The sequence below is a fragment of the Rana temporaria genome, chromosome 1, assembly GCF_905171775.1.
Source record: "Rana temporaria chromosome 1, aRanTem1.1, whole genome shotgun sequence".
Taxonomy (NCBI): domain Eukaryota; kingdom Metazoa; phylum Chordata; class Amphibia; order Anura; family Ranidae; genus Rana; species Rana temporaria.
The window spans coordinates 563797728-563821833 of NC_053489.1; the positions used below are offsets into that span (position 1 = coordinate 563797728).

At 44.3% G+C, this 24106-nt stretch overlaps 1 protein-coding gene across 1 annotated transcript in view; it reads left to right on the plus strand.

Annotated features, from left to right (window-relative positions):
* LOC120921901 (plasma kallikrein-like) overlaps positions 1-24106 on the plus strand; it is a 106085-nt gene that overhangs the window by 50276 nt on the left and 31703 nt on the right. Inside the window, exons 9-11 of the mRNA XM_040334406.1 lie at positions 10673-10832; positions 13513-13625; positions 15147-15327. Coding sequence (XP_040190340.1) covers positions 10673-10832; positions 13513-13625; positions 15147-15327 — 454 coding nt within the window. The remainder of the gene's footprint in view (positions 1-10672; positions 10833-13512; positions 13626-15146; positions 15328-24106) is intronic.

Here is a 24106-nt window from a genome sequence, read left to right on the forward strand (position 1 = left end):
CCGCTTGAGCAGTGAGCTCCGTCGTCCAGACCGGAACTTAAGGGACTATAGGGCCAATCCACCGCAGCAATCACCCCGAATCTGCCCGATTGTACCCCCGATACACCGCCACAACGATGTACCACAAGCGGATCCAGGACAGAGGCCTGAAACGCCTGGAGGCCTTATACTTTCAACCGCACCGCCGTCACCAAGATGGCGCCTCCGGCGCAGCAGCGAGACAATCCTTGGCCTTCTCTGAGCCTCCGGGAGCCCATACACAAAACATATATCCTGGGATGCCATCCCATCTCTCTCCTGATGACTCCCCTCCAACTCCGGTGTCTCAGACACAGTGAGTACAGACCTGCACAATGCATCTGCTATTTTCTCACTAAAAAAATCCCCCATAGCACAATTCCCAACATCAGGGCAACCGGTGCTAGACACCACTATGAAGGACATGTTTTTATCACTGCAATCGTCTCTCATGTCTAACTTATCATCACTGATCAATACATTCTCACTAGAAATGAAACACATGGACAATAGAGTGCAGTTTATGGAGACCAAAATGGCGGAATGTACTGAAACAGTTAATGATTTAGTTGATACTTGTAATGACCAGAAAGAGGACTCTCTGTGGATTAAAGCGAAACTCGCAGACCTGGAGGACCGCTCCAGGCGCAATAACATTAAAATGCACAGGATTCAGTCAGTCCAACCCAAAGAGCTGCACAACTTTGCTACCACACTATTTTCTACCATGCTCCCGGAGCTCTCCCCTATTGAGCTCACAATTGATCGCATACATAGACTACCTAAACCACGCCACCTTGAGGCGGATGTGCCCCGAGATGTGCTCCTGCGTGTTCACTTCTTTCAGGCGAAGGAGCAGATTCTTATGAAAGCCAGAGAACTGTCGCCGCTTCCAGCACCATACTCTGTCTCAGTACACGCTTCAAATGAGAAGACAACTAAAAACCATAACTAAAGCCATGAATAATCACAAGATCATTTACAAATGGCGTCACCCAGCGACCATCTTGGCCACTCACAATGGTATCCCCCACAACATCTCTACCCTGGGCATGAAATTGCTACACTCATGGGGAATCCTACCAGACCCTTCGCACAAACAACTGGATCCCAACGCTACACCAAACCCGTTTACCTTTGGTAATGACCAAGGGAAACACAAGAGCAACCACCGCTGAACATCGAGCCCAATATGCTACTTTGAGCGTTTGTCATAGTCCGGTCTGGATATGCGCTTGAACACCTGTTTGCTTAACTTTCCCCGTTTCTAGCTCACCAGAGCTGTTCCTGCTCACACTCCTGTGTGAACTTTGTTTTTCTTTGATATTTTTGTCCTAAATGTTTTTTTCTCGCTTACTTTTTCCTCTTCTTTTTTTCTCGACCAAGTTTGTGCCTTCATCTGAATCAGGCGAATTTAGTTTGCCCACATAGACCAACGTTAAACTTTCACTCCACCTTGTTTTGTACCTCTATAGTGCCAGACACTGCTTCCCTGTCTGAATTACCAAAGCACCGATTCCAACGTGCCCATCCTCATCGACAGATTTCCTGAATCCTGCTACACCACTCGTCCACAACTGTGAGTACTTGCACTCCTCCTACACTGCTTCACCAGATAACATGGGGATCACCATACTTTTCCCTCAACACAAAAGGGCTAAATCACCCCGCAAAACCTGCCTCTTTATGGAAGTGGGCACTTGCCCATAAATGTGACGTGCTTTGCGTCCAGGAGACACACTTTGCTTTGACAGCTTTTCCTAAATGCCAACACAGGCAATTCCCACATGTGTTCCAGTCTTCCTTTCCAAAAAAGCAACGCGGAGTACTGATCGCTATTAGGAACACCATTCTTTTCACACTGCTGAACTGTGTTACTGACCCGAATGGGAGGTACAGTATATCTTTCTGATATGCTCAATCAACAATGTACTTTACACTTTGGTTTCCATCTACATCTGTCTAAGAAAGACACTACGAGCAGCCCGGAAAATCCAGCAAGGCCATTTACTAATATGCGGAGACTTTAATATGGTCCCTGAGGCCCCATACACACCATAGAATCTATCCGCAGATAAATCCCATCAAATGGGTTTCTGCGGATAGATTCTATGGTGTGTACACTCCATCGGATATTTATCCGCAGATAAATCTCCCCTGGGATGGATTTCCAGCAGATGGATATTTGCTGACATGCTCAACAAATCCATCTGCTGGAATCCATTCCAACGGATGGATCCGCTCGTCTGTACAGACTTACCGGATCCATCCGTCCAAAGGGATTCCCCGCACGCGTCGTAATGATTTGACGCATGCGTGGAATTCCTTATATGACAGCGTCGCGCCCGTCGCCGCGTCATAATAGCGGCGACGGCGCGACACGTCATCGGCAGAGGATTTCAGCGGGGATTTCAATGCGATGGTGTGTACATGCCATCGCATAGAAATCTTCTGAAATCCTCGAGAGGATTTATCCGCGGATACGGTCCGCTGGACCGTATCTGCGGATAAATCCTCTCGTGTGTATCGGGCCCTGTCCGACCCGCTGGTGGTGTGGAATGCACACAAGGCAGTAATTCGGGGAGTGTTCCACCAAATGTGGGCTAGAGCTAAAAAGAAAAGAACACAACAATTGGTTGATCTTACAGCAGACATAACCACCACTGAATCCCAAAACAAAACTAATCCCTCCCCACTCCTTCAATCTAAAATATTCTCTCTACGTCACAAACTTAGGGCCTTTCTCCTTGAGAAACACGCAAAAGCTTACAGAACACTTAAAGCCACTTCGTACACTACAGGGAACAAGGCAGGCAAGGCAATGTCCCTACGAATTAAAGGCCACAGAGCCAAGATGAAAATCCCCTTCATACATCATCCACACTTGAACGAAAAACTCCTTAAACCCCAGGCTATAGCGAACGCTTTTAGTGCATACTATGCGGATCTGTACAATCTCAAGAATGATCCGTCCACCCACCATACCTCGCCCGATGCGATCCAAACATTTCTAGACAGCATGACTCTCCCATCTGTAACCCCCCAACAACTGTCAGACCTGAACGCTCCCTTCACGATAAATGAAATAATATCAGTATTATAAAAATCAAAAGGCATTTAGAAGTTCTGAGTCTTCCTTCTGTCTCACCCCTCAGTGTTCTCCTGCACACTCGCTCCGTGTTCCCCTCAGTCATATCCCCCCTTCAGTGCCGTGCGATGGGAGAACCCGGAGGAGGGGCATAGCTACTGCCGACTACTGCACGCTGTATGCAGAGAGGGAGCTGAGCTGAGTGAGTGAGGGAAGTTTAGTGCAGGTTTCCTGCTACGGTCCAAGAGTTTTGTCAGTACGAGTTTACCATATCCCTCCGTGGAGTTACTATTGAAGGATACACGCTGTACATCCATTGATCCTGTGTTGTGACCATACTCCTTGGATATCCTGCTGCAATCTTTAAATAACGCTGTTATTTATATGTGTTCTGGTAAGCCCCAGTCCATGTGGTGGCGGCCCACTTACCCATTTGTGCACCGGGTGTTGTTTGTCCCAGGAAACTTCAAAGTTATTTGGACTTTTAATATATTTCATTACTATGTTCATTTCACTAAAGATCTGAATGTCTCTCACACAGGCCAGTGTGTTATATCTCATATGTTACAGGGACATTATTTTTCTTTTGGACATTTATTCACTACATTATTTGTGTTGTCACAAAGGTTTGAGTGTCTTCTTACAGATTGGCGCGATTTTTCTTTTTCCCTATATTGTTTGTGTTATGACACGTTATTGCTGCCTTTTTTCATATTCACTTATTTAATCACGTTGTTTGGTTAGCGCAATTTTTTTTATTTTAAATTATAAAAATCATGCAATAATTACTAATAACCATACTGTATGTGTACTGTAACCCAGCCCTCAAAATTTCCACTCGCCTACTAGCATTTGGCGAGTGGATTTAAGCTGGGGGCGAGTGATGACAGGGCTGCATGACCAATCTCCCTCCAATCTGTGCCTACACTTAGAGTCCCAATGAGATTGGCGGCCGAAGAGGAAAGGTGCATGCTCGGGAAAAGTAGTCTGGTGAGCCACGCACAGGCAGAGCAGTACACAGGTGCTCTCCTTACAATTCTCATTAAGCCATGGGACCTAACAGTATGACCTCTCTGAGCCTGCCCCCCCTCCCCCGGCCAATGTAGCTGGAGAGCAGAAAGTAATGAGTGAGGTGGAGGATTGCGAAAATAACCACTCCGGGGCAGCGCTCACTGAAAGTTGCCCTGACATGAGAGCGGCAGCCTTCTAGTTTGTACAGTTTTCTTCTCCTTGTGCTCTATGTAAGTGTCCAGCAGTTCAGCCTGAGCACTGTGAACAGACTGGTCTCAATGTGTGCTGTGCGCTGTCAGTGTGCGCTGTGCTATGGTGTCAATGGCTGTGCAGTTGTGTGGATCTCAGCGCTGGATTGTACTCCCTCCCGCTGTGCTGCAGCTCCTCTCCTCTCTGCCAGCCTGAATAAAAGGGGGAAGTGGGGACATGCAAGCGTGGAGCCGCACACACAGGCTCCTGATGATGAGATGAATGAGAGAGAGAGAGAGAGAGGTTGGATGGGAGTTGCAGAGGAGACAGCAAGGGAATGGGGAAGAGACCCAGTTCTAGTGCCCTGTCCCTCTGATCTGCCCCCAGTGCCCTGTCCCTCTGGTCTGACCCCAGTGCCCTGTCCCATTTTGTTAAAGTTGTTGTTGGAAATATTTAATTTTGTAACTTGATTCTGCATAAAACATTTAACAGTGTCATTCCATGAGATAATCTACAAGGGCGTGTTTATGGGTGCAATTAGGAGCAGGGCAGTGTATGAATTAGGTGGGGCAACTGGTGGCGAGTAACTCTTGAGGCCTGGCTAGTAGCTCAGGACTTGAAATTTTGAGCCCTGCTGTAACCTATAATATATATATAACTATTGCATCTGTATTAGTCCCCGTACACACGGGAGGATTTATGCGCGGATACGGTCCAGCGGACCGTTTCCACGGATAAATCCTCTCGAGGATTTGCGCGGATTTTGATGCGATGGAGTGTACTCACCATCGAATCGAAATCCGCGCCGAAATCCTCTGGCGATGACGTGTCGCGCCGTCGCCGCGATGATGACGCGGCGACGTGCGCGACGCAGTCATATAAGGAATTCCGCGCATGCGTCGAATCATTACGACGCATGCGGGGGATCCCTTTGGACGGATTGATCCGGTGAGTCTGTACAGACCAGCGGATCAATCCGTTGGGATGGATTCCAGCGGATAGATTTGAAGACATGTCTTCAAATATTTATCTGCTGGAAATCCATCGCATGGGAGAAAAATCTGCGGAAACAGATCCGCTGGATTGTACACACCATAGAATCTATCCGCTGAAACCGATCCGCTGAGATTTTTCAGCGGATGGATTCTATGGTGTGTACGGGGCCTAACTGTATATGAGTCCTTTGCTTGCGAGTATATAAATGACCAAGCGTATATTTAGGCCTAAAGCTAGAAGTTAGTTAAAGACAGACACATTTGAGTCAAACAGTTATATTTATTCTAACAGAAAACGTCTATTGCATAATAAACAATGTTCTAACAGAGAATCTGTGGCCTAAGGGCTCTTTCACACGTCCGTTCCGTTCGTCCGTTTTTTGGACGTCCGTTAACGGACCGCAATGCTTCCCTATGGGCTAGCGTCCGTTAGCGGATGAGCATCTGCTAACGTCCGTTAGCATCCGTCTGCGTTCAGTTCCGTTTTTTTGGACGGAAGAAAACCCTATTTTTCTTCCGTCTAAAAAACGGAACAGACGAAAAACGGACGTTAACGGATGATCCGTTTATCATCCGTTCCGCTAACATCCGTTTTTCTATGTAAAAAGCCCCAAAAAATAAAAAAATAAAACGGATGAAAAAACGGATGGAAAAACTGATGCAAAAACTGATGCAAAAACTGATGAAAAACTGACGAAAAACTGACGAAAAACTGATGGAAAAACTGATCAACTGATGAAAAAAAAACTGATCTGAAAAACTGAACGGACGTGTGAAAGAGCCCTAACGCAATATTGACAAATAAGATGGAATTATACTCAACACTCAACAGCTGTGCTATCCTCCTTGGCCGAGCTCTGGATGGGAAAGAGAGTTTTTTTACCCATTGTCATTCAGTTTTAAACATCCACACTTCAAGCACCGTCCATTTGCCATTCACCCAATCACTGCACTTCCGTGACTATTTTCTGGTTATTAGTTTTCCTTCCCTACCTAGCCACTGGGGGCAATCTTGACCATACTATCCCCAATTGCTTTGATCCTTGTAGTAATCAATGTCTTGTTTGTGGAGATCCTTGTGGTAATCAATGTATTTTGTTTGTTTCGCCCAACAGATGTCCTTTCCTAGACTTCTTGGAGACATGTGTAACATATTGCATTCCTGCGGGGGGGGGGGGGGGGCTCGCCTGGTTCAGTGACGTTTCGTATTATAAAGTCGTACATACTTGTTCTTGGCATGGACTCGTCCACTCGCAAGCAACTCAAGCTACAATACCAATATATTTGGGCAGACCATAGCATTACATACTTAGGCATCCAGCTGACTAAATCAACTAAGACGCTGCTATTAAGTAACTATTTATCGATCCGAACCAAGCTATAGACTGACCTCACCAGGCTGGCGTCCTTTGAGTTCTCCTGGATGGGACGCCTAGCAGCGTTTAAAATGTTTCACCTCCCCCAAATACTATACTTTTTCAGAACCATTCCCATCCCTCTACCCCTTCATTATTTCAAGTGCCTACAAACGATCCTATCCAAATGTATTTGGCAAGGTAAGAAAGCCAGATGTGGCCACTCCCAATTAATCAAACTTCGCTTAGCAGGAGGAATGGGATTCGTTGATTTCCAAGACTATTACATGGCCTCTATCCTTACGCAACGGAGTTGTTCCTACCCTCCCCTCCTAATACACTATGGGGACAAATAGAAGCATCCATGGTGCCAGGGGGTAATTTACCCTCCTGGCTATTCGCCTCCTTGCTAGAAAATAAATCCTCTACCCATGTATCACCGACCATTGATGCGACCATCAGAGTCTGGTCCCGATTCTCAAAAATCTCGTCTTCTCACCCCACTCAATCAAAGCTACCTATCCCCATTGACACCCTACGCCACCTCATAGAGTCATCTTCTTACACAAACTGGAAACACAAGGGCATTACATACTTATCAGATCTAGTAGATAAGGATAAAGTCAAATCGTTTTCCTCCCTCCAAATGGAATACCATCTTCCACAATCTGACAGGTTCCTATATCTACGCACCCTTCACTGCCTTGCATCGCTCAACACTTGGGCATGGAAGATCCCCCAAATGGCCTGGATCTTTTTTAAATCTCCTACGGCCCTTAAGAAAGGCATATCTTTATTTTATAACCTTCTACATCAAAAAAACACATTTACTAGTTCCACAGCCCTACTGCGCTAGGAAAAAGACCTAGATCAAACCTTTCCACATCTCAAGTGGTAAAAAGCTTGCGGCTCCACGTACAAGGCAACCAGCTGCTCATCACAATGGGAACTTGCATATAAATTGACGTACCGGTGGTACCTGACCCCTGATAGGTTGTCCAAATTTAATACAGCACTAAAGAACTCATGCTGGAGAAACTGCGGACCTGCTGGTGACATACTTCATACATTCTGGAATTGCCCCAAACTCCAACATTACTGGAACTGAGTTTTCAGTTTAATTTCTGACGTCACAAAGCTTTCAATAGAAAAAAGACCCTCCTTAGCTCATTATGAAATACTTACCTTAGATCCAAGCCCCCGCATCACAGCTCAGTCCACGCCGAGGGAGCTGACATTTTGCCCTCTGCCTTTCTTCCAGGTTCGCGGCTCCAGCACTGTGATTGGCCGGAGCCGTGATGACATCACTTTCTCCCAGCAGGGTCCGGCAGCATCTGCCGTACCCTCAGCCAAGTGACATCAGTGGCTGCATGCAAAGGAAATATCTCCAATGTAGCTAGTAACTGCAAGAGATTAAGACAATTTAAAATATTGCATAGGATATATGTCCCCTCCTCCAGCAATTAAATAGAATATAAACTTCAGTCTAATCAGCCTGCTGGTGATGTATGGTTGACCTGGCTGACTATGCCCACACATTTTGGAATTGCCCCTTGATACAAACTTCCTGGGCTGACCTTTTCCCAATTTATTTTTAAGTTGACTACTATGCAATTTACATTGAGGATAGATATTCACATACTGGGCCTGGTCAACCTATTAGCTCCCACCTGAGCAATTAGGACTCTCCTGTGTCCTCTTCTATTTTATGCAAGTTAAGCAATCATTTTGAAGTGGAAATCTCCTGCGGTCCCCACACTAAAGTACTGGAATGTCCATGTCCTTCTCGACTAGATATACCTCTAGAGCTTGCCAAAAGAAATTTGCAAAGGTATGGGATGTCTGGCTTAACTCAGATTCGACCAATGCCTCTTTGGAGGTATTGTCTCCTGACTAGGTACAGACGACTATCAGTGCTTACTAATGACTCCAGTAGTGGTGGTGTTTGCCTCGTCATAATCTACTGTATACAAGTCTGATCTGCATTAGAAAGAGGTTTAAGTACTACTGTGGATGCTACAAGCTTTGTAAAAGTGCTACTCCCGTATTTTACCTTATTGAATTAAGTTGAGCACCCAGGAATGTTAGATTAGTCCTTTTATTTATGTTTGATTTTTTTTGTTTTTCTATTTGTATGTTAATTGAGCCAGAGCATACCCAATTTGCTCTGTTTTGAACCACCTTATGACAAAACTGAATACAAATAAATAAATAAATAGATGTGCCAAGCCTTAAAATTGCAAATGTCTGTGAAATGGCTTCAAAAGGCTTTACAGGTCAACAAAAGCTGTGTATTTTGGTACACCATTTGATGATGTAGCACACCTGCCCTAGGATGGATGAATTTAGTTTTGACTTTGCTGTAACTAGTTGAGCAGCAATTTTTTTAAGGTCTAGTCAGGTCTATTCATAAGCCTGGTGGTTAATTGCTCCTGTCTGCCTCTGAAGAAACTTCCAGAAATAGAGAAGACGGGTTAGCTACTAGGTTATGAAAATATATCTGACCTCAGCCATTCCCTGGGAGAAATTTCCGGAAGGTGTGGCTGGGGAAAAGATAAATGTATGGCAGGGTCTTGCCAGAGATGTCTCTCCTGGGACCTGCCCCCCTGGGAGGCAGCCTGTGTTACAGAAAAGCTGTTGCTGACTGAGGTCCTTGGAGAAGCCTGGACTTAAAGAAACTTGTTGGGAGATGCTACCTGTGTAAGTTGAGCTAGAGAGTTAACCCTTTCACTGAATAATTTTGCAGAAGAGATGGTTAGGAGGCAGCCACTGGCCATTATGATTAGGACTATTCACCTAGAGCTCCAGGTGTGCTTGTGCTTTGAGTGTAGATGCCAGAGTTTTCTACAAGGGCTGTGACTGTTCTTACAGAGTCTCAGTCTGGCTGGCTGTCCCCTTCACCTCCAGCAAAATTTAAGGCTGCTGTCCCCTTTACCTCCTGTACCCACTTATGTTTTTGAATATCCTGCACCCTCATCCCTCTATCCTGCCTATGTAAAAGTACTACAACAAATCTTCAAAAAGACACCCCTAGACCAAGCCTGCATTTTGTCAGTGTGCTATGTAACTGGTATCTGTTCCTGGCAGCCTCTGAGCAGGTAAGGGAGAGCTGTCTATTTCCAGTGACCCTGCCAGCAGTGAGGGCTACAATAAAGAGTGTTCCCTTGTCATTTAAAGCTGCCTTATGGTCTGTTTAATTCAAGGGAGAATACATTCAGTATTGCTCATATCTGAGATCCTCCATACCCTTTATTAGTTGTGTCCCTCTTATATCCACACACTCTGATTTGGTGCTAAAACAAAACTGCATATTCAAGATGAGGCCTTACTAATGCTTTAGGCTGGGTTCACACTATTGCGAATTGGATGCGGGTTTCCCATGCATCCAATTCTTATGTCAGGAGACTGTGATCGGCTCTCAATGGAGCCGGTTCACACATCACACATCTTCGGGGCGGCTGCGGAGCGAATTGCACAGGAGTCCTGTTTATCTTCTGGTCCATTTCAGGTCTGAATTCAGTCCAAAATTTGGGCTGAAATCTGACCTGAAATGGTAAACAGGGAGACACAGGACCCCCAGCTGTGAGCCGCTTTGTAAGGCAGTGTGAACCCAGCCTTATGGTAAGATTAATTCTCGCTCTCTTTCTCTCTTATTAAATCTATGATCTACCAAAACACTTAGAACCTTCTCCATTATTGACTTTCCCAGTTGTACTCTCTTCTAGATTGTATGATGCATGACTGCACTTGTGTGCACTCATTGGTTGTGCAACATGGCAAATGAGATACATCAACATATATATCTCATTCACAACCAAAGAGTGCACTCAAGTCTGCCTTTTTGTGTAAGATATCTGTATCCCACTACATGGCTGTGTATCATCTGTAAATACAGAACAGGTTCTTTTAATCCCAAATTCTATAACATTTATAAGCGGACTAAAAAGTATGAGTCCCATGGTTTTACTGCATTTTGACAAAAACAATTTTCATTTTTAATATTTTACTCTTTCTAGCTTGCCCATTGCCAGTCATTTCCAATGCAGACTTTGCCGGCACTGACCTGCATGTAGAAGTGGTCAATGGAGAAAAAGATTGTCAGCAACGTTGCACCAACAACATACGTTGTCAGTTCTTTACCTATAGACCGATTCAATCAGAGTGCAGCCAAAACAAGTAAGGAGTCATTTTTATATTAATGTTGAATTCCCAGTAGATAATAACGACACACATTATTTAAGCTAGGTATTAATTAAAATTAGAGTGTTATTAAAGCCACAACAGTAAAATCAGTCTGAATCAGTATAACATGCTTGTTATACTCACTGTGGAACCTAAGGTGTTAATCTTCTACATTGTGTAAAAGCTTGATCCTGGCTTCTCTAAATGCTCCCCTCCCTCCACTGACTACTAATAATTTCCTTATAACAGAGTCTAAAGCAGGGGTGGGCAATTATTTTTTCGATGGGGCCACATGAGAAACTAAAAATATTTTGGAGGGCTGGGCCAAAAGGCTAAACTCAACTTGCTTGTCTTGAAGGGAATGCCTATACCAGGAAGTAATGCCCGCTCGGAGGCATAGAAGAGATACGGCTATAACGATAAGTACCAAAATAAAATAAAAAAGACCAGCATACTGCAGATGTCAGCAGTATGCTGGATCTAACTGCAAAAAGGTGATTTTTGGGTGAACTACCGCTTTAAGGTAGAAAAGCATAAAAATGGTTATTTTACAAAACCCTCACACGGACAGGATACAGGAGATATCAGAGACAGCAGACAGAGATTGCATACAATGATTTTGAACAATCTCACCACTGCCATTTTTGTCTGGAAACTGCTGCCTGTGCCTGTCTGACAGCAGAAACCCTGTAATGGTTAACAGCACCATTATACCTAAAATCACTGATAATCCACAAGCTAATTGCTCATCAGAATAAGGAGTTTTCTTTTAATTAGCACATCAAGTTCAGGTAACTGAAAACATCATGCATGCTGTTAAAAAATTAGCTAAAATAGAGCATTTTTAGTAGCAACCACGCAGAGTGCTGTCAGACAGGCACAGGCAGCAGTTAACAGACAAAAATGGCAGTGGTGAGATTGTACAAAATCATTGTATGCAATCTCTCTGTTGTCTCTGATATCTCCTGTATCCTGTCCATGTGAGGGTGAGCAGGGAGGCAGCCAGGCTGGAAAGATTTATTGATGGTGGAGGGGGCTCAGGTGGACCTGTGGTAGGTCCACCTGAGCCCCCTCCTCCCTCCACCATCAATTAATCATTCCAGCCTGGCTGTCTCCCTGCTTACCCTCACACACAGTCAACAAACTTTACTCACTCAGTCGGGCAGGCACTGGCAGGGGTCCGTCCGTTGCTCCGGTGGGGCTCTGTTATCCAGTCCACCAGTCCCGACTGGTCAGGCTCCCTCTGCAGCCGCTCAGGTCACAGACCGTGACTCTCAGATCTCTCTGGCTCCTCCGTCCTGTCTGCCTGTTCATAGGCTGGCGGGAAAATGCGCTCACTGCATTGGCTGCACGGGCAGGTGGGCTGGGCAGGAGGTAGACTCGGCGGCTCAGCATCGGATCTTCTCGGGTATTTTCGGGAATTGCACATGCGCAGTTCTGACCCTGAGCCGATCGCCGCCATTTTTACTGGCACCTTTCCATTACATTTATGTACAGGGGAAAAGTGCCTTGTTTTAACAAACTGTCCGTGGGCCGGATTAAAAGGTCCGCCGGGCCGTATACGGCCCGCGGGCCGTAGTTTGCCCACCACTGGTCTAAAGAGTCAGGCTGCACATGAAAAGTTTGGTGTGTATTGCTAGAGAGGTTTGTTTTCTCTTGGGAGGATGCATGTGATCAACACAGGGCCAATCAGTACTGACCAGACAGAGGGTCAGGGGTTTTGCAGTATCATAGCACAGTCAGGAAACTACTCCTAAAAGTTAACCAGTGCTTGGCTGGATACTGATAGAAGTCACAAAACTGCTCGAACTGCTGATGAGAAAAGGAATGTAGCAGTTTATATACTGTACTTATCTGATGAGAAAGGGTATGTAGCAGTTTATATACTATACTTATCTGATGAGAAACGGTATGTAGCAGTTTATATTTATAGCAAAATAATTGCATTTTGATATTCTGTGTACTGTGGGAGACCAAATATTGCGGTCCTAGGTTTAGTAAAACTTTAAAGGTGATTAATGAAGTAACTGGGTTTACCTTGGTATCAGCCAATATCGGCATCTTGCAATCCTCATACAGCATCACTCAGATGTGAAGAGAGTGTTGCAGGACTAGGAGCCAAACAAGTGTGTTTGATCAAAATGTACTAAAGAGGAACATACTGATAAAATAATTAAACGGAATAAGCAGACAGATGACCGCATCAGTCTATTGCTTATTTTTCAAGGTTCAATTAGCAGGTGGGGTGGAGGGAGTACACCTCTATATCCCTGATACAGTTTCTAGCTGTAACAGAAGTAGTGGTGTCATTCTCCCATCTGTGCTATGAGATAGAGCTGTGTAAATCCCAGTACTTAAGTAAAAGGAAATAAAAATCCTTTAACAGAAAAAACAGCCCCCTTTTATGTACTGTTTGGAATCTGTGCATTTAGGTGTATGCTGGGAATTCAGCTTTAAGACAACACATAGCCCTCATCCAGAGTGCCTAAATAAGTATATATTTCCTTAGCATCAAGTCAAATTCTTCCCTCCTTCCTGGCACTGAAGGAATCTAAAGAACTTTTTTTTTTTTTTTTTGGCATTTAGGATTTTTGTACATACTGGCAATTTGATAAATGTTATGTTCCTATATGAATTAAATCTTCATAGTGTCTATTATTATTTTCTCCCCAAGATGCAAATGCTATTTAAAGATGTCTTCTAATGGGCTACCAACAGCAATTGAACATGGCAAAGGAGGGATTTCAGGATTCTCAATGAGATTGTGCAAGAGCAAAACAGTTGGAGGTAATATGAATGAATTTCATGGGTATGTGTGAATGGATGGGGAGGGTTTGGTAATAACTCTTATTATATGTGGCAAGGCTGACTAAAGCCTCATATAAGTTAACTAGGTCAGCCTTAGATGCACACTTAGTATTACTACCTAGCAGGTCTTTTTTTCTCAAACAATAGGTGCTAGAACTCAACCACAACCCCACCCCCAAACCCCTTCCCACACACACACCCTCCATATCCCATCAAATAGTGGGTGTGGTCAGTAGTAGGGTCTTAAATGAGCATTAAATATCAGGATTGCATTACATACAGAGTGCAGAGTTCAGGGGGGGTTACACACAGAGTGCAGAGCTGTCACGTGTAAACACAGAAACTGGACTTCTGTGTTTGCAAGTGATTGCAGTAAGCAGGCACCATAGGGTCTGAGCCAGAGTTGCTGAACTGAGTTCCACCAAGTTCCACCTGAAAAAAAGCCCTGCTACCTAGTGTTAATGGAAGAATTTGGAGGCTAAATGTTTTGGTGAGCATGCAGCCAGTAAAGTCTGAAAATTATGTCTTTGTTGTCCTCTGTCTCTGTGCTTGAGTCCAGTGACTAAAGCAACCCATAGATGATACAGTTTTTTTGTTAAATCAGCAGGTTGAAAGAAAAAAACTGACCTGATTCCCCCCTCCACACACTCAGTTATTGTATTTTGACAGTGGGGTGACACCCCCACCATCAGAGTACACTGATCAGCCTGCAGTGCTAATTGGGAGGGGAAAATCCAACATGGCGATTGGTAGATCGACTTCTGTACCACCACCCTACCCATACATGGATCGAAATTCAGCCGGTCTCTATTGATCAATGTATAGCCAGTTTTACTCACTAGGTATTGAAGCCAGGATCAGCATGACAGTCTCAAAGCTTGCACAAGTTCACAACTGTAGATCTCATACTACTTTCCTAATTAAATGCATTGCAAATGCCTGCCCAGCTTGCTAACAGCTGTTTTTGAGCAATTTAAAGAATTCAGATACCCCATTTATTCTCCCTGTGTTTCTGTAAGAGCACGTACCTTTGAGAACTCCACTAAGGTCTTCATAGTGTGGTGGCTCCAGAGCCACACAGATGCTCTTAAAATCCTGCATCTTCCGAATACCTATACCATGGATTCCAGTAGAAATTTAGCATATCACTAGTTCTACCTATGGATTCTCACCCCCTCATCTTGCAGCAAGAAAGATCTCAGTCCTCCAGCTGTAGCCTCAGTAATGTGGCACTAGTAGAAATTTTAAAAGGGGTTGTGAGGCCACAGTAGAGCGAGTGCCTCTAAGAATACAGGTGGTAAAATATCCCCTTTAGATATCTGAAATGTAAATAACATTGTGGAAATATAACTGTCAGTATCTATGCAAAAGACAAGTACCAGTTTTGGGTGGACTGGATTAAATTAGCTTGAATTCTCTTCCTTAGATAGTTCAATAAAAAATATTTCATTAAAAATGCATAATGGATAAACGTTTAGAATTTTCTCCATTCTCTTTCAGGATGTGGACAACCTGTTGATGTACAGAACAGAATTGTAGGTGGCAGAAGCAGTTCCGAAGAGGAATGGCCATGGCAAGTTAGCATGCACATCAAGCTAGACCCCTCCAACAGCAGACATGTATGCGGTGGATCTATTATTAGCAATCAATGGATAGTAACAGCTGCCCACTGTGTGCACGTGTGAGTATTAATCTTTAAACACTATGGGTCAGATCCACATAGATCTGCACCCGCGCAGCGTATCTGAGATACGCTACGCCGCCGTAACTTAACTGGCTTTGGTTCGAATCCAGAAAGAATTTGCGCCGTAAGTTACGGCGGCGTAGTGTATCTCTCGCTGTGTAATGGCGCGGAATTCAAATGTGGCGAGTAGGGGGCAGGTTTCATTTAAATGAAGCACGTCCCCGCGCCGAACGAACTGTGCATGCGCCGTCCCTAAATGTCCTGCCGTGCATTGCGCTAAATGACGTCGCAAGGACGTCATTGGTTTTGACGTGAACGTAAATGGCGTCCAGCCCCATTCACGGACGACTTACGCAAACAAAATAAAAATTTTAAAATTCGACGCGGGAACGACGGCCATACTTAACATTGCGTACATAAAAAAGAAAAACAAGATGCGCTATACAAATAAATCCTAGAGATCATGACAAAATAAAAAGTCCATGAATGTTAGGAACGTGAATAATACGTAGATGAACAAAACTTATTAGATAAGCAACAAAAGTCCTGATCACCAGTGCAAGGAAAGAACAGCAACAAACAGTTCATAAGTGTTGATCAGAAGCTGCGGTGACGATCCAAGTGACAGAAAACCTCCACCATAGGATTAAAATATCTGCTTACCAGATATCCAGCGGTCTCTTAATTAAAAGAAGACCACAGAAAGCGTGTGGGTTGACACTGCGGTAGTTGAAATGTAGATAAGCTGATTTTCAAGTATATCTCCGTCTCAAACCAATAGATGGAAAGCTTGGATCACGATTACCATGCAAGACACATAAGGGCCGCAATAGTGTAAAACCATAGATACCATTTATTTAAAAGAAGACAAAAACACACTTACATAAATGCAGTGAAAAGTAGGCATGTCAAATTTGGAGCTCCGGCCGGAAGCAAACCAAAAACCACCCGTCCAAATTGGGTAGGAATAGTGCGATCAACGGGGGGTGATCCGATATGACACACGTTCCGCCCGACCGGTTTCGCGAAATCTCGCCCCATGAGGACCTAATTTGGACGGGTCGTTTTTGGTTTGCTTCCGGCCGGAGCTCCAAATTTGACATGCCTACTTTTCACTGCATTTATGTAAGTGTGTTTTTGTCTTCTTTTAAATAAATGGTATCTATGGTTTTACACTATTGCGGCCCTTATGTGTCTTGCATGGTAATCGTGATCCAAGCTTTCCATCTATTGGTTTGGGACGGAGATATACTTGAAAATCAGCTTATCTACATTTCAACTACCGCAGTGTCAACCCACACGCTTTCTGGGGTCTTCTTTTAATTAAGAGACCGCTGGATATCTGGTAAGCAGATATTTTAATCCTATGGTGGAGGTTTTCTGTCACTTGGATCGTCACCGCAGCTTCTGATCAACACTTATGAACTGTTTGTTGCTGTTCTTTCCTTGCACTGGTGATCAGGACTTTTGTTGCTTATCTAATAAGTTTTGTTCATCTACGTATTATTCACGTTCCTAACATTCATGGACTTTTTATTTTGTCATGATCTCTAGGATTTATTTTTATAGCGCATCTTGTTTTTCTTTTTTATGTAACCACTGTACAACATTCACAGTAAGGTGCAGCTTTATTCACATTTATTTGTCCACTTATGTGTTTTACTTATGAGCATTGGTTTGTTCATATTTATTATTTTTATTAGCACAGTTGTTCTCACCCAATTTTTCCATTAACATTGCGTACGCCACCAGATAGCAGCTTTAACTATACGCCGAAAAAAGCCGACCAGAAACGACGTAAAGGAATGCGACGGCGGCTCGTACGTTCGTGGATCGTCGTAAATAGCTAATTTGCATACTCGACGCGGAATACGACGGGAACGCCACCCAGTGGACGCCGAAGAATTGCATCTAAGATTCGAAGGCGTAAGAAGACGTACGCCTGTCGGATCTAACCCAGATGCCGTCGTATCTTGTTTTGAGGATTCAAAACAAAGATACGACGCAGGAAATTTGAAATTACGCCGGCGTATCAGTAGATACGCCGGCGTACTTTCTTTGTGGATCTGCCCCTGTATGTATAGAAACTACATTGTATACAGGCATTCATTCTGACACATGGAGTCAATATTTAGAATACTGTATTGCCATTGTGCAATGTACTTAAATAACCCTCTAGGGTACATGTATAGAGAAATAATAATAAAGTTAATGTATTATTTCCACTTTGTATGCAATAGTGAAAGCTTATTGAAGAGAATATGTCACTTCTCCCACTCCACTGATACTTTGTTGTGTCCCCCTACTGTTGGTGGGTGGGTATGCTGAGTCAAACCTGTTTAAGCTCCCACACTGACTTGCATAGAACTAATGACTTTCTACCCTCCCTCATGTGACAGGCCCCTAATCGTCAAACCCAACCACTGCGTACCATGACCCCCTACATCTGAAAATACTTGGTATTCTTGAAAGTAGGGATGAGCTTCGAGTTCGAGTCAAACTCATGTTCGACTCAAACATTTGGGGTGTTCGCGGCAAGTTCGAAAAGCCGCAGAACACACTGGAAAAGTCTATGGGAGAAATCTAAAGTTCTAATTTTAAAGGCTTATATGCAAGTTATTGTCATAAAAAGTGTTTGGGGACCTGGATCCTGCCCCAGGGGACATGTATCAATGCAAAAAAAGTTTTTAAAAAAATGCATTTTTTTCGGGAGAAGTGATTTTAATAATGCTTAAAGTGAAACAATGTACAGTGTACCTAGGGGGTGTGTAAAGTATGCCTGTAAAGCAGCGCTTGTTTCCCGTGCTTAGAACTGTCCCTGAAAAAAGTGTAATTTCTGAAGGATAAAAAGTCATTTAAAATCACTGCTCCCGAAAAAAATGCAGTTTTTTTGCATTGGTACATGTCCCCAGGAGCAGGACCCGGGTCCCCAAACACTTTTTAGGACAATAACTTGCATATTAGCCTTTAAAATTAGCACTTTAGATCTCAAACGTTCGAGTCCCATAGACTTTAATGGGCTTCTAAAGTTCACACAAACTTTTGGTCTGTTCGCAGGTTCTGGTGCGAACCGAATGGGGGGGAGGGGGGGTTGTTCGGCTCATACCTACTTAAAAACATTGGTTCCTGTCCTAACAAAATAACCTACTACTTTGCTCTACAAAAAAGGTCACTGCCCCCTCTATAACTGGTCTTCACAGCAAGGAGCACTGGAAGGGCAAATGCATGTCAAATAAAACCAACTAATTTCTAAGCTCAACTTACCAACCTGCCTGCGACCAACCAAATGAACCTGTCTAACAGTATGCGTTAAAAATAGGGGTTTAGTTGCATTTGCAAATACATGCGTAAGCTGCAGGCCCTGCCAAGGCACCTTGTATCCTGCAGACCCTAAATTTGGAGAGTCTCCACAGTGGGAGCACATGTATTCTGATGGATAGATGAAGGGCAGATGACTGGAGGGAGCCCAACCCTCCTTAAAGGCGCAGGAGCACACTAGACACCCAGCACATTGCACAATGTCAGCAAAGGTGTTAGTGCGTTGCCTGACCAATATGTCAACAATACATGGACAACATGACAGGTTCGCTTTAATGGTATTGTAATAGTTCTGTAACATGAATCCAGCCTCTTACATATTTTTACTTTTGCATGGCAAGTCTGCTTTTTAGCAGCAGATTTCTCAAAAATTAAGTTGATTCATGCTGTTTTTTGCCTAAATATTTTTTTTTTCTGTATAAAAATCTGAAAAAAAAAAATGCAAATAACACTTCTGAGAATTGCTGCAATGTCTTGATCCTATCCTTTTATATTTATGAAATCAGCTACCTGTACAAAATGTCAAGACCCTGTACAAAGCTTCCCCTTTCTACAAAAACACGATTTGGTATGGATCAATAAAAATTTAAGAATAAAAAGAAAGAACATACTTTTTTTCTTCAGGTGTTTTTAGGCTACTAAGCTATCTCATGTGGCTCACTTCTTTTTTCGCTACCTTTGATTTCTGCTTGGAGGTACAGATCTAAAAAGTGCAGTTTATGTTCAGCCTAGTTCTTTATTTCTAAGTGCCATTTTAACCTGTGAAGAACACCCTTAAAAGAAACTTAGTGAAGATAATTTAATCTCATGTGGTTTGACCTGATCCAGTACCTTTTTTCCACAGAAACTTCAATCGCCTTTATTTAAGCCAAACTCCTGTGGGTTCTTCAAAGGTTAACTTAACAGAACTTCAGAGGAAATTAAGTGGTAGAAAGGCATTGGTTATTTCAGTATCTATTCTGGGACTGTCAAACATATTATTTTTGTCTTTGATTTGCAAAGTTGCATAACACAGTTTAGCCTCATATGGGCCAGAATTTAGGGATAATGCTTTCAATAGACTGGACCTTTTTTTTTATTTAGTTTTAACAGTGTTTGTCTTCAGCTGATGTCAATGTTGACAGAACTTGTAACCGTTTGAGAGCAGTGATTACAGGTCATATATTTTTGGATTTCACTGAATCCATCGGAGTAATCTGCCACCCTGGTTATAAGCAACCTTGCCATAGCAATGACTTAGGAGGAGCTCTTGGTTACAATCACCTGTTTTGTTAATGTCCATTGTATGCACAGGCTTTTAACCTCTTTGTTCTGTGTTCTTCCTCCAAATGGCACTAACTTTTAGTAAGGACACTACTGTTACACTACCAACCCTGCACCATGATGCCTGTGTGCTAAATGTTAGGCCCCGTACACACGACCAAACATGTATGCTGAAACTGGTCCGCGGGCCAGTTTCAGCATACATGTTCGGTCGTGTGTAGGCGCGAGCGGGCCGAATTCCAGCAAACATTTGCCCGCCGGGCCTTTTCCCAGCAGACAAATATTCCTGGACGTGTTTTAAAACCGTCCGCTGGAATCCTGCCCGCTCAGACATGTACGGTCGTCAGTACAGACCTACCGTACATGTCCGAGCGCCCGCCGTCCCTCGCATGCGTCGAATGACTTTGACGCATGCGTGGAAGCCTTTAAATGGCAGGCCCGCTCACGTCGCCGCGACGACGCGGACACGCCCCGCGTAGTGTTTACGCGCGGACTTCTGTACGATGGTTAGTACAACCATCGTACAGAAGCCCTCTGGCAGGCATGTACGGTGAAAACGGTCCGACGGACCGCTTTCATCGTACATGTTTTCTTGTGTGTACCGGGCCTTAGGGTAGGAGGTTAAAGAAGGATACACTTTTACTCTAACCCACAAAAAAAAGGGCCCAGTGAACAGAGAGAGGTTATTTATTTATTGTTTTTGGATCACAAGCTAATTACATACACACTCACTCTTCAGCTGAACATAACAACAAATTAAAGGACAAGTATTGCTTAAAGTGAATGTAAACCCTCCATACACCCAGTGAAGTGAACAGCCTCAGATGATACACAGAGATTAACCAAATCTCCCTACATAGGTTTTATATGTATATCTGCTGTCTTCACATTTATATTCTGTTTAGAAAGTTGAGATTGTGTTAGGAGATTTTATCTTCCTGGTTAACACAGAGTTTGATGTCTGGGCATACAGCTAAGATAGCTAACATTGCTGATTGGAAGAAAGACACACACCCTCTCTCCTCATAGGCAGAGACTATCAGAGCTGTTTTATAATAGGAGCTGCTCTCTGCTACTCTATTTTAGAAACCTCCTTTGACAAAAGATTCAGGCTGCTTTTGTCTTAAAAGTCAAAAAATATGTCAGGAGTTCTCAGGCTGATAATAGAGGAACCATTCAGAAGAGAGCTATACGACTTAGCTCATTGAAAAGAGATAAAAAACATACTGCAGATATATGTGCCCAGCTCAAATTTCATGAGTCGGGTTTAAGCTCTTTTGGCCCTACTTCTTCTATGGATCACAGGAGTGCAGTTCATTCTGCACGCCTGTGACCCATTTTTAAAGCCTGCTGTCAGCTGATATCACTTAGACGGTCCAGGCTCTAGATCAATCCTGACTTTAAAGTCAGAACTCACCAAAGGTACCCTGGCTGGCAGCTGGCTTAACCTGTCAGTGAGCCACTGAAAGCCTGATCCAGCAGCTTCCACCCCTTCAGCAGCCCGGCACTCCATTAAGCGCTGGAGGAGCAGAGCGCTGGTAACTGACAAACACCCTGCAATGCACTGACCGCATTCTGTGCCCTGATTGGGCAAAGCTTTGCCCAATCAGGGTAATCTAGTTGTTAAGATGCGGGGCCGGGAAACCGGCTGCAGCATCCTTAACAACTGATGAGTCATCAGCTGTGAATGGATTTCCCTGCTGATAGCTGCATACAAAAAAAAAGTGCAGGTAAAAAAAAAAGTGTCGGGGGTTCCCCCCAGTCTTTCGGGTCTGGTATGGATTTGAAGGGGAACTCTGTGACAAAATGTAAAAAAAAAAAACAGTGTGCCCCCAAATCCATACCAGAAACTTATTCAGGCATGCAGCGTAGCAGGTGAGGAAAGGGGGATATCCCCTTCTGAACCATACCAGGCCACATGCCCTCAACGTGGGGGGGGGGGTGCTTTGGGCAGGGGGGCTCTACCACACGAGACGTCAAAAGGGTGGTGCCACTGGGAAATTTAGTCGGGTGGCCCCACCCTTTGCCTATATAAGAAATGTCAAAGCACAGGGTGAGCATACGACAGGAGGCCTCCCAGGAGGCGAGAGCCTTTTTGATATTTTTTTTGGGGGTCTGGTGGGTGATGTGATTGACAATGAATTTACATCGAGGGACACTTAATAATTTTTTTTTTTTAATAAAGGACTTGTCTTTTGGTTATTACAGTTCTACAGTTTTTTGGTGGATGGGTAGGGGTATGATGGTGTCCCCTTAAAGGGGGCTTCCAGATTCCGATAAGCCTCCCGCCTACAGACCCCATCAACCACAGCCAATTAACATGGGGACAAGGTGCTTTGGGGTGGGGGGGACAGAGCCCCCCGCCCCAAAGCACCCACCCTTCCAAGCAGGCATGTGACCTGGTATAATTTAGGAGGGGGCGCTCGCTCATCCCCTCCACTTCCTGGTCTGCCAGGCTGCATGCACAAATAAGGGTCCGGTATGGATTTGGGGGGGGGAGCCACACCGTTTTATTTTTTTCAATAGCCGCGTGCCGGCAATTGTACCCCCGAGTAATTTTAAAGGGGTTGTAAAGCTATTTTTTTCCTAAATAGCTTCCTTTATCTTAGTGCAGTCCTCCTTCACTTAACTCATCCTTTGATTTTGCTTTTAAATGTCCTTATTTCTTCTGAGAAATCCTCACTTCTTGTTCTTCTGCCTGTAACTCTACACAGTAATGCAAGGCTTTCTCCCTGGTGTGGAGTGTCGTGCTCTCCCCCTCCCTTGAGGGGGAGGGGGCGAGCAGGAGAGTCAGGACGCTCTCTACTTTGCAGATAGAGAAAGAAGCTGTGTGTTAGTGAGCGTCCTGACTCTCCTGCTCGGGAGGGGGCGAGCACAACACAAGGGAGAAAGCCTTGCATTACTGTGTGGAGTTACAGACAGAAGAACAGGAAGTGTGGATTTCTCAGAAGAAATAAGGACATTTAAAAGCAAAATCGAAAGATGAGGTAAGTGAAGGAGGACTGCACTAGTGTAAAGGAAGCTATTTAGGGAATTATTTGTTTACCTTTACAACCCCTTTAAGTGGTATTTGACTTTTTCTTTTCTTTAGAAACCTCAGTTTTGATGTAGCTGTTTGCTGTTCCCCCATTTCTGGGGGAATCCATATGGGTCGTATTCGCCGGATTGTGGAGTGTCGATAAGCTGTCTTGGGTTCGGAATGGAATATCTTAAACGGCGTTAACCCCTGACCCATTTGGGGGTTCCGTTGTTGTTGGCAAGCAGTGGTATGATTCCCATCGCCAGAAGAACAGCTACAAGAGGACAGGGGACAATGGAGACACAGTAGGAACGGCTAAAGCTCTCTACCCTCAAGGACTTACTGGAGAACGGCAGACAGGCCAGCAACTGTAAGAAGAGGGACATGATCACAGAACTAGTCCAAATGGATGCAGCTGAAAGACCCAACTTAACGGAAAGGCCCATCATAACAGACAGGACACCCGAGGAGGCAAGTTTTGATCGGGCTGTTAAACTAAGACTGGCACACTATGGTCCTAACCGTCCACCGGAGATCATAGACCGAGTTATAGCTGCTGTGGACCCAAATTGACTACGGCAAAGAGGTTCTGCAGCAGCAGAAGTCACAGCAGCACCAACTGAAAGGAGAAAGATACATTTTGCTGCTTTTAAGAATTTCATTGAAACTGAAGAGGAGATTAATGGGTACCTTGCTGATTTTGAACGGCAATGTGCCCTACAACGGGTGCACACAGAGGAATGGGTTACCATTTTGTCTGGAAAATTGTCTGGCTGGTCCAGTGAAGCGTTCAGGGCCATCCAAGATGAGGATATTATGACCTATAGACTGGTAAAAGAAGCACTTTTGGCAAGGTATGCGTCACACCAGAGGCTTACCGGAGGCGGTTCCGAGAGACGAGCAAGCAGACTGGAGACTCATATACCGAGTGGGCATGCCGCCTACACCGCACTGCGTCCCACTGGGCCGATGGATGCCAAGCAGAATCCGGGGAAGAGGTGCTGCAGGTGTTCCCGCTGGAGCACTTCTTTGACAAACTGTCCCTGGAAGTCAGAGAGTGGGTCCGGGACCGAAAACCTTTCTCCTTGTCTGAAGCAGCTCGCCTGGCGGATGAATAAACAGACGCCTGCAAACTGGATAACTCTGTGGTCAAGACAGCAGCTCGGGTGGATTATC